The 12,034-nt window shown below is 45.2% G+C and overlaps 1 protein-coding gene across 1 annotated transcript; it reads right to left on the bottom strand.

Moving 5' to 3' along the window:
* Positions 1-1,644: 1,644 nt before the first annotated feature.
* LOC135397492 (uncharacterized) lies at positions 1,645-11,739 on the bottom strand. The gene is made up of 4 exons (XM_064629096.1): positions 11,682-11,739; positions 10,339-10,350; positions 5,238-5,441; positions 1,645-1,761 (listed from the first exon to the last, which is right to left on the bottom strand). Exons 1-4 carry the CDS (start codon positions 11,737-11,739, stop codon positions 1,664-1,666), a joined length of 372 nt encoding a protein of 123 aa, XP_064485166.1. The 3' UTR covers positions 1,645-1,663.
* Between the last annotated feature and the right edge of the window lie 295 nt (positions 11,740-12,034).

Here is a 12,034-nt window from a genome sequence, read left to right as displayed (position 1 = left end):
CAATCGTTCAGTCACGTTTTCATTTTCTTTTCTATCTTTAGCTCTGGACCTCTCACAAAGGCTTTTTCAAGCGAGCAGCTGTTGTGAATGCGTGTGGTGCTAAGTTGTCTGCTCTGCAGAATATCTTCCGAAACAGATGGCACAGACGCCGACAGCTGCACGCTCTCGCAACATAAGTGTGTCTTGAGCCTCTTTTCCTCCTCATACTCTATTTGAAATCGCGTACTGTGTGTGTGTGGGGGGGAGGGGGGGATTGTCATTACGGGCGGGCAAGAACGTCTTCGAAAATGACGGTGATGATGACAGTTCTTGGTGTGTAAATGAGTGGCGTTACAGCGCTACGGCGAAGCTTCTAACCCATAGAGACGAAGTAAATAAATAAATAAATAAATAAATAAAATAAACGCATTGACATCGAAATAAAATGACAATACCTCGGTATTTTGTGCGGTTGCGCCTCGTTTGAGGCTCAGCGTTGATGGTGGCGTTCGATGTTCGAATTTCACTTCACTAAGGATGACTTTGCAGGTGATCCTAGCCTCGAAAGCTGCATTTTGGAGTTGACGTCCGTTCGCGCTAGCGACAGCTGACTAAAACGCGTATCGCGCCTCTTGTTCTGTGCCAGAGTTGCGTGTTTCCAGATGAGCCACTTTATGTATTTGTATTCCGATCAATTCCGAACAAATGATATGCTATTTTGTGTGTCTATTCCTATATGGATACCTAATGTGCTCTGATGTCTCGTCATGCAGGCAGCCTTTAATCCCGAGATTTTAATCTATTCAGATTTATTCTGGGAAATAAAGCTGATTCGTCCTTATTTATCGCCCACTAGCAGGACCGCTAACGACCCTTAGAAGTCGGCCCAGGACGCACATTCCCCCAGGGCGTCAGTCGTGTCGTTGCCCACATCTGTGAAGCCGACGACGGCGAGCCCACCACCACCACCACCACTACCGCTAACGGCCAGCATCAACTACAACTTGGCTACTTGCCAAACAGACAGGTGGAAAGCACTCTTCGAGTAGCTCTACTCAACATTCCTCTAAGTTGATCCGCCATTGCAACAGCGACATTCCCGAGCGGGTTAAGACCCCCCTCCCCCCTCTCGTTTGTGGTAGCCAAGGTCGTGCTGTCGTGCAAGGAAGCAAGCAAGGAAGCTTGCAAGGTCGTGCAAGGAAGACTGGGAGGTGGTGGGTTCGAATCCTACCATCGACTGTGCTGCCTAATGTCTTCCCTGGGTTTTCCGGAGACGGATGTCGGCACAGTTCCCCCGGAAGTCGGCCCAGGACGCATACTAACCCCTTTGTCCCCCCCCCGCACTCCTTCCTGCTGTCCCCTCTCCATGTGTCCACATCTGTACGCCGCTCACAGCAACAGTTGCTTCGCGGCGCTAACACTGAATAGAATAAGACCGATCCGCCATTGCGTACCGAAAGTTAAATTCTGTCCTGCGTTCGCCGCTTCGTTCCGTTTGCCTCATTTCGCCCCTGTCTTACCTCGTATTTCATCAGACGGAATCCCAGCATCGTATTTCCTGTCACTAATCCACGAGCCACATTAGCTATCCCTCGCGGATACACTGTTCAAGAAAGAAGCAAACAGAAGAAGTAAAGATGCAAGAAGACTGACACGAAAAGAAAAGAAGCAAGTATCACAAACTTTATCCCAGAAAGTAACGACCCATGCACTTCTTGAGCTTTTCCCTTCGCTTCAGGACACCTTCAATGTCGCCGGGTCTTTCGCTGAAGATCTTGTAACCTTCGGAAAGAAAAAAAAAAGCATCAATACATGTTAATCCCAGAGTGGAATTAGTGGTCCGGACTCTTCGTCGTATTTCTATTCATTACGTCAGTGTCGTAGCGAGGGAGGCGACTGTTACCGAAGATGGAGATTTGCTTTGTGCAGTACGGAAATATGCAGTAGAGCTACGGGTCATTAAAGTACCAATCGAAAGCGACATTTATTTTATTCCGTTTTATCAATGAACCTCTTTCGAAGACTCGGCGCACATCGGTGAACATTAGGCGTTTCCACGATTTTTCGAAAGAACCGCGACATTTTATAGTTTCGCATTCTCCAAGAGTAGATGCAATCACCGGGTGCTCTGGCGTCTGTGTCCTGTCAACAGCGCACGTCTCCGCTCTCCACCTCTCATCGGAAGACTCCAGCAGCTGCCGTGGGAAGATGGAAATCGACCTTCGAAGAGCAATGGTGCCAGGCGCCCGTCTACTTGACGAAATGCTTCTCAAGGCTAGAAATTAATTTTATGATTCCTCCCCACAACAGTAATTTTTGGGGAACACAGTGTGATCGAGACACGTAAATGGCAGTGAAATAAATTCGGCAATTCAGCGTAAATTCTGAAGACACGAGATTTGTTCCGCAGCGGCACTATAACTCGTCTGACGTGGAGGAGGTGAGCTTCATCAGCAGCAGTTAGTTTTTTTTTTTCTTTCTCTCTGGACTTATTTATTTTTCTCTTGTACTCGTATCGCTTCGTGATTATTCGACCTCTCACTTTTCAGCCACGGTGTAAGACAAGGATAAGACCTTGCACCGTGTTTTCAACCTCTGGATTTGCGTACAATACACAATCGTAATAACGAAATCACTTTATTCGAATAATTACCTTATTCAAGGCATCGCGTTCTCTTGTCCGAAATGCATGCCGCTCGCCCGGTCGGCCACTCACTCACCCACCCGCCCGCTCCCTCGCTCCCTCACTCACTCACTCACTCTTTCACTCTCACTCTCACTCTCACTCACTCACTCACAATCGTTGACGTTTTCGCTGCGTTAATTCTTTATCTACACTAAGTTTCCCAGATTTCACTCGAGGCTGGAAACTTGCCTACATGATTTCCCGACGTTCCCTTGCACAGAGGTTAGGATCCGTGGATCAGGACTGGAGAAGGCGCCGCAACGAAAACACGTGTTTTAGGGGAAAACTAGGCGTTAATAAGGCGTTTGTTTTAGACTTGTAATACGTGCGTGCTGTCTCTAAAGGAGGTCAAAGTTTTAAGGCGCCCGTCGCGCGGCCTTCAACATATACATCACGCTTTGATCTCCTGAGAGGAGACGTTTTCGTAACTTACTCCTTAACCTGAGCCTGCTTGCCTCATCGGTCACGTTTGTCGTTGAGCAAGGTTCACCGCAGTACTCGTATATGTGGCAGGCAAAGCACGCTTTACAGGCATCTTGACATGCTTTATTACAGGAAATTTGAGTAAAATTTGGGGAGCGTTAGAAAAAAGAGGAAAAAAGAGGTGCGCCAGCACCCTAAGAAAAGGTACTCCTGCAAAGGTACCAAGTTCTCAAACCGCGCAATCTACGCCGTAATTTTATGTTGTTATTGACTTAAATAATTGGGAGTAGATTTAGACGTAAGTTTCTTGTTGACTTACTTTACATAGTTAACATTATTTACTTATCAGCAAGCTTCCCTTTTTCTTAAAAAGACGTTATGGAATGAACAAAACGAAAAGTTTTTTTTTCACTCCTCACTATTTTGCATTGGACACCTTTCAACAGTTCCATGCAACGATATGCCCTTCCCAATAGGGCCCTTGGGTAGAGATGCGAAGCACCGGAAAAAAAACCGGAAATTTTGAAAAAAAAAAACAGTTCTTTTCGGGTTTTTTTCGTCGTCTCCGGAAAAATTGCCCAAAATTTCTAGGCGTCAAAATTAAAAAAAATTAAATTTTCGTGCCTTAGATGTGTTCCAACCCGCCAACAGTGCCTTGGGTGCCTCTAATCCGCCAACAACCACCAGTGCCGTGTATGCCAAAGGGAGTCTGGCCATTAATGGGACCTGCATATACCTGAGGCTCCGCTCCACCCACTTTTTGAGGTATCTAGCCAATCACAGGTCGAAATACAGTTGTCTATTATTACATCCATCCAGCACTTATGCCTCACCCTTATTTACTGGGCGCTACCATTTTGGAGAAAATTGATGGATTTGGATTGAAACGGATACCACTGGTGACGGGCGGAAACGACAGATTTTGCGCCCACTTTTATCAACGCCATCTGCACGGAGAGAGACATGTTGGAACGACTCAGAAATGCAGAAATGGTTGCTGGCGGAAGTGATTGGCCAGGATGGCGGTAGAACCGCTTCTTCGTAGCCGACGACAACCGGTATGAAGTTTTATATCACGTAATGTAAGTACATTGAATCAAAAAGGAGCAAAGATGTATCTATAAATAAAATGCAATTATGCAAAATCCTACGTATAAGGGTCGTCCTTCTTGCTATTTTCGTGGTATCACTATCTTAACTAGGCCTAGCGTTACCGACGAAACATCCCATTTTCACGTATAAATAATAATGGCGGAGCGAAAGTTGAAGCTGATTTTGCACGTGCGTACATGAGGATATATACTCACAGTATGAAATTAAAGTAGTGTGTGAATTTTTTTTTTTTTTTTTTGTCACGAAATCTCCGCTTCGCCGTTCCAAGCACCATCCTCCATCTTGGAGAACATTTGGTGTCATGGCAGCCCCCATGGAAAACGGTAACCAATGACATGCGCCTAAGTTTGATTGACAGGTCGAGTCTCTTTTTTGGGCTCCTCCTAATGGCCAGACTCCCTTTGGCATACACGGCATTGACAACCACCAACTTAGAGCTCCGTCTGGTTGCTCCAAGCGATCGTCCTCGCGTTCACACAGTGTTGGAGTTCTGGCCGGAGTGGACGGGCTGTTCCAATTACCTATCGATGAGTAGACAGCAGTCTCATGGGATGCTCTGCTCTGCATTTATGCCTATAGAGGGTGAACACTACCAAAGCTTCTAGCTCATTGTATGCTGTGGTTTGGCCGGCAATGCTTCGACTCAGCAGTAACCGCGTTTGTTTCCATTTTTTCGAAAAAAAAAAAACCCGAAAAAAAAAAACGTTTTTTTTTTTGTCGAGTGATTCAAAATTTCCGGAAATTTTGCATCTCTACTCTTGGGCTGTATTGAAATAAATAAATAATAAATAAGTTGCGTCGGCAAATTAACATACACGCATGTAACAAACAATGAACATGATATTTATAAATATAAAAACGAGAAAGAAGACTTGAAGACCTTAAACACCGCTAAAATTGCAACCACAATGTATAAGAGCATGCGATATGCCAGCCTTATAATGCGTTTGGAGACTGGCACTGCGCAGCTCGCACGCCATAAACTTATCACTCGGATGAGCAGACATATCCCTCAAAACGAGAAGAAAAGACCTACATTTCTTCTCGTAGAGTGTGCATAAGTCCGTGCTGTTTTTGGTGAGTTTGCCGCAGACCACAACATCCATCTCTCCTCCGAGACAGCGGTAGTACAGTTTCATGTTTTCTTTCGTAGTTTTGTTCCTGTAGGTCTCCGTGTGTAAGATGGTGAAAGGGTTGGTCTCCAGACAGTAGTTGCCACGGTAGTAGTTCACAGTCTTCGCTGCAAATAGAGCTAAATGCGTGACCCTCAAGATGCAATTTAGTTTACGTGTACTCCGGTTATGACCTCTTTGTTTATCGAAAACGGGTGGGAGCAGCCGTTTTCGGAGCCATATGTGTCCTTAAATGCATTGCAGTTGGAAGCTAGCGGCGAGGGTCCGGTACACAATAGAACATGACTGCTCCCATGCAGTGTTACCTCTCAATGGCAAGCATTAATAGTGCATACGCAATCTCCTTGCATACACAAGGAAATAGAGGGCGTACACTTCGCATTCGCCAGACGCGGCTTTGCGCATAACGCAAATAAGCATAATATAGGAATGCCGTCAAGTCCACGCCGTAGGCTGTCAGGATAGAGTTGAAATGGTTAGGAGTATCTCGTAGTTTTATGACAAGCTTCCATGGAGAATCTGCACTCCATCAGGTCAAAAAAGAAGAAGAAAAAAAAAAGACCACACAGTGGAATACATAGCAAACAAACAGGAAGAAAACAGATGAAAAAAAAATAATACAAAATCGTAAAATACAGAATCTCAAGGGCGCTTGCAATGCATGATGGGAGAAAATGTCATGCATGGAGAATGGCGGAAAACGAATTTCTTATACAATGTAGAGGTATCGGAAGTTAAACGGGTTTGATATGTTTCCGCGCTTCAAACCATTTACCCCCAATCCCCCAACATGACTTTTTCTCCTGTTGTTATGCGCTGTAAGCGGTCTTGCCATTCTTCATTTTACGTTTTTGTATTCATTTTTTCATTATGTCTTCCCTGCTTGCTTGGTAGATACAGAATATTTTCTTCGTCGCAATTTTTAAATAAAAATAAGTTACGAGAGCAGCATAGATGGCGTTTTTGCACATGAGTTGTATGGCCGAGAGTTAGAGAGTATGGAATTACTAGGTGGATTACCTAAAATTCATTCATGAACTCTTTAATTTGGGGCTTCCGAATGGGAGACAGGGAGTGTGGGAGACGTCCTCGTTGAGAGTCGTTCTATAGTCAGTGACAGCATAAGTCATACACTTGATCCCGCCCCCACACAAGAATCGCTCCGCGCGCGCGAATGTAGTGCGGCGCGACCAAGTGGGGACTGGGGTGGGGAGAGAGAGCCAGCACTACATCGCGCGGGCGGTTCCAATTGTGGGACTTATGTTGTCACTGACCATAGTTATTAATAAATTCTGATGCGAGCATGTACAGGGCTCGCAACTTCCAACCTTTCCACCGTATTCTTTTTACGTCTGTGTATGCGTCGCGATGTCGTGACTTTGTAGAAAGCCGAGCTTTCATGCTCTGGAATTCAGAAATTATCATTGCCTGATATCAAACAACGATATTAGTGGCGAAACAGGCACGTTGCAATGTCGTCCCGAGGACTGCCCCATATTTTTTTTTGTTTTTTTTTGTTTTTGTCGAGTTTATTTCCACAACCAGCGCAATGGCCGAACGGGTTAAGGCGTCCCGTTCGTTGGCGGCACCCAAGGTGCTGAAGACTGGGAGGTGGTGGGTTCGAATCCTACCACCGGCTGTGCTATCTGAGGTTTTCCCTGGGTTTTCCGAAGACTTTCCAGACGAATGTCGGCACAATTCCCCCTGAAGTCGGCCCAGGACGCACACTAACTCCCCTGTCCCCCACTCGTTCCTGCTGTCCTCTCTCCATCTGTTCACATCTGTACGCCGCTCATAGCCACATTTGCTTCGCGGTTCTAACACGGAATCAAAAAAGAAAAAAAATACATATTTCCACACGTGTTGAAAACGGCCGACAGCATGTCAGCATCCTGCCACCCCTCGAAAAAATATGGGTCACACCCGGTACTGATTGCGATGTTCGCGCCAGTCGAGCGCCTATCTGAGCGAGATCATGGCAACAGGAGATCGGTTGGAAGTTGCGAGCACTGTACGTATGTAATGTCCATCACCGAATTTTGATATCAAGTGCCCCGAAACGAAAAAGTGATTCGAAAGTGCATCGGGAGGGCAGGAATGTCGTGACCTTCGCCTACGGTGGCTTAACTGGACCGCAAAGCGGTTGATCTGGCGAGCAGATCCGCGCCTACCCTATACAGCTACGTCGCTTCAAAGGCTTCAAAGCACGTTGCCCTTCGACTTAGGCCCATTTCACACGTTCACACGGCCCGTTTTTCTGCTTATAACATCACACCACCACCACCACCACCACCACCACCACAACCTAAGGCCAGTCGAGTCCCGTTCCAATGGGTCCGTTTTCGCTCCGTGAAAAACACGGACGAGAAAATCGTTAGTGTGGAACCGGCCTTCGAGCGAGCTTTGTCCTCGCTGCGATTCCGATACGCGTGTTCTCGGCTCATTTGCATAATAAAAATACCACGATATATATTTTAACGTACTTGCGCGTTTCAGCAGGGAGACAAAAAGTATGACTTTCAACGAGGACTGTCTCCCACTCGGCTGTCTGTCTTTTGCCCGAACCCTATATATTTAATTATAGGGTTCGGGCAAAAGACAGACAGCCGAGTGGGAGACAGTCCTCGTTGAAAGTCATGCTTTTCGTCTCTCTGCTGAAACGAGCAAGTACGTTCAAATATATATCGTAGTATTTTTATTATGCAAATGAGCCGAGAACACGCGTATCGGAATCGCACTCACAATAACTAATGAATTTCAGATAATTCGTCGTCTAGTAGTTACACTCTTCAAAATGATGTCCGCCTGGCCGTGTATTGCCATGAAGTAGACCTATAAGCCCCTCTACACGTAACCGTGTAACCTGTTGTTGTAGGAAAATTTAATACGACGTGGAACGGTCAGTACATGGACAGCGCCTCAAAACAATATTTACAATTTATGAGCTACGAGGGGCGATATATACATTGCTACGCTTCATGATACAAGAGGGATATGCACTATTTACATTCGATGGAGGATGAGACGAGTGATGAGTGATGGGAGGGGTACTGTTCACGGAGGGGCACCTCGGACGGATACGGAGCCCCCTTGCACCGTGTAACCTTCCTACAGAAACGGTATCTGTGCTGCTCTCGTAGCTTATTATTTTTTATAAAAAAAAAATCTGTAACGAATAAGAAAATACACCCAGTATATTCCACGGTGTTGTAATTTTTTTTCTTTTCCATCTGATGAAGTGCAGATTCCGCACAAAAGTTTGTTAATAAAACTAGATGCTCCTAGCCGTTCGCACTCCATTCTGACTACTTTCTTCTGGTGCTATAATATATATATTTAGGGCAGCTTACCACTGATGAGTTGTACCATTAGCGTTATACGAAAGAAACGAATAATTTGATGGAGATGTGTGTGTGTGATTCATGTTTTCATTTTTTTAAATTTTTATTTCGAAGAACGCATTGAGTGATGGAACGAGATGCCGCGCTATAGTATCACAACCCAAAGGCAAATTCGACTGGTCAATCTGGAGCAGCTTTGTTTGCTCTCTAGTGTCGAATGCGTGCTTCACTGGTCGATTCGAATCCGGCCCGCGTGCTTCACTGGTCGAATCGGATCGGATTCGCCTGTTTCACAGGTCAGTCCGGACGGGACAGCGTGTATCGCTCGTCGTTTCAGTTTCGTTTCAGTTCAACTCCAACAAAGTACTGTCGTCACTTCCGGACCTTGCGAAGCTGAGCAGCATCGAGCGTTGGCGCAGCTGAGTTTGCCGCATTGAGCTCGACTGTAGCTCGGCTGTATTTCTCTGGTGGATTCGGTGCCTCCGCCCCGTATTTTGTTGCTCTGTAGTGGATTTATGTGCTCGCTCCGAACCGACGAATGGAATTCGCCGTTTACTGTCAGGAGTTGGAGTCACACGTAATATTTTTTTTTCAGCTCTACGTGACGGTTCAATAGGCATACCAGCTGTAATATATCCCAGGCGGACTTAAATTTCTGTACTGATTTTAGCCTCGCCGTTTGCATAGCATTTTAGAGTGGAAGGGCAGAACGGTAAGCGCAAGGTAAGCAATTCGCTAACAAGCTTGTCTGGACAAACAGATTCAAACAGAAAATTCGCGATCGTTGCAAAGCAATGCATACAATATTACACGAAGAAAAAAAAATCTCTATATATTATTATGTACAACTATATTATCATAAAAAAAACAAGAAAAAAGAAAAAAAACATTAGTCACGTTTGAGCTAAACGATAATGTTATACGTAGGGTTTGTCTACGCAGTGTGACGTCACGTTGCACGTGCCACAGGGTAGGACATGCGGATCATTTGGACCGCCTGGGGTTCTTTTGACGTGCGCCGGAAATCTCCGGCACACGGTGCTGGAAGCAATGTTTACCTCCCCAACATTGGTACGGTCCTCGGCATTCCTCGACCGTTTGAACTGCGAGGCATTAACGATGGACAGTATTGAGAGAGGAAGACGGTTCCATCGATCGAGTATCCGCACGAGCGGTTTTATCGAGCGAGATTTCAGCGGATACGCTAGTGCGAGAAGACCAACGTCAGTGTTAGTTGAGCGCGCGTGACCATCTGAGCCGCACGTCACCTCTTCTTCCGTATGCCTAGCGTATTGAAAAAAAAAAAAAAGAAAAGTCTGTCCCCCTTTCCACATCTTCCGCTGGAGTACGCTGGAATATGCTGGAGTCGCTGGGAATATCGCTTATGTCAGTAGAGGGTTAGGGCAACATATTTAATGATACGCGCAACGCTGCGTCGTCCCTGAGAGATGTTAGTCTCGAGCTACTCGGGACTGGCTACTCCAGGACTCGTTATTCAGAAAAGGAAGGGCAACAACACAAATCTATACACTTTGAAACGGAATGGATGAAAACATCACCACAAAACTTGGCACCAAAAGCAACAGTCGTCCCTAGTTGAGCATGATACCTAAGCAGACATTGGAACTCTCCAAAGTAGAGGTGAAATAATTGGTTTACTTACGCCGACTTCCATCTGAAAAATTCAAAAGAGTTCAGTTAAGGGCAAGCAACGTGTGTGAAGAGACAATAATATTTGCTTAATTGTCGTTCCTTTGCTTTGTCTTGCTCTATATTATTTATTTATTTCAATTTCAATCTGGAGGTACAGAAATTCGGTCCATGCACAAAACGCAAAGCCCGACAGGGTATGCATGGACCAGCATGGCGCAATCGGTGGAGTCCATAATAGGTAAGCGAACATATGGTTAACAACTGGGTGCATACAAACAGAATGATAACACCCTCACTTGAGCGTGAGGAAAAAAAAAGAAAGAAAGAAAAAGAGCCACAACAAGATGACATTATGAGGTGATTAGAAATAACAATAATAACCTAGGCAGCAGATGGGGGCAAATAAGTGAAAATATCTAATGTAGCCCATTATCGTGATGGTATTATTAAGTGTAATCTAAACGCACGTTTAAATTTCTGATATGAATATTGGGGATCTATGAAGTACGCGAACCTATTAAGGAAGTGGGGAACAACTGGAAATGTGCCTCATGGACTGCCTGCCGTAATTCGTTCTCCGTGATGGAGTTTCCAATTAATTTTCGAGAGTCTCTTAATGGGTACGACATCGTCCTTTGCGTCAGCATAGAAATTACGCACCCAGAACGTTACCGAAGCATTCAGCCTCCAGAGCACCACGGCTGAGCAATAAATGTGGATGTTCTAAAGTTCCATTAATCGAGGAAGCCCGAAGTTTGCTGGTCGATTAATGGTTTCATAGGGGTGGGTGGAAGCAGTACACACTGCGCTAGACTAAGAAGGCGAAGAAAAATGCTGTATTGATTATTTGGAGGCACCAATACTAAATAATTCCGTGTGAATCGTCCGGGTGCTTCGTTCCGTTGCAACATGCAGCGTTTCGGACCTATTCATCAAAGGAGGAACAAAAATACCGTAAAAATGCTAGAATGTTACACAACGTTTTCTTGGCTGCTTGGAAGCTTTTGGCGGCATCCACTTCATCGAGACGAAAGAGAGAGAGAGAGAGTGAAAAGAAGAAAAATGCCGAACAAAAATCTTCGTCCGATCTTCTTCAATCCGAACTGTTCGCTACGAAACTCATTTCTACACGTGATCGCTGGTTCAGTCAAGTTAGTGTAGAGCAAAGCTTGGGCACGTCCACCTCCAAAATGCAATAATTGACACTTACGTCCAGATAACGTCCTGTTTGCTGAAAGAAGAAGAAGATGACGAGAAGTTTTTAGTTTTCGTGCGAGTGTGATTTTTTTAAAAATTATTATTATTCGTCGAAATACATGCTTTCTTACTCAAAATTCGATGACTTGAACTTACCCGGTTTCGGCTTGACGACAGAAACTGTCTTCGGCTTGTACGTGCGCCGTGAAGGCATCGAACGGTCCTGACAGTCTATAGTAAAATATGTTTACCCATGAGGAGAGCATTAAAATGCGAGCTAGCTGGATTATTAATTTATCTCACTGATGTATCGTTGAGTCTACTTGTGTTTTGTGTCTTTGCTCCCACCACCTCTTCAAGCTCAAGGAAATGATATCGTCCATAAGTCTTCCCACTTAAATGTTAACATAATGACAAACAGCCTTTCTGCTTTAACGTGTCTCGGCGTAGAACGTACTCTACAACAGTGTGGCAGCAGCACGGAGTACAGGCCAGGACATGGTCAGGTG

The sequence above is a fragment of the Ornithodoros turicata genome, chromosome 6 (genome assembly GCF_037126465.1).
Source record: "Ornithodoros turicata isolate Travis chromosome 6, ASM3712646v1, whole genome shotgun sequence".
Taxonomy (NCBI): domain Eukaryota; kingdom Metazoa; phylum Arthropoda; class Arachnida; order Ixodida; family Argasidae; genus Ornithodoros; species Ornithodoros turicata.
The sequence above is the reverse complement of the archived record's forward strand: the minus strand, read 5'-3'. Positions and strand labels throughout refer to the sequence as shown.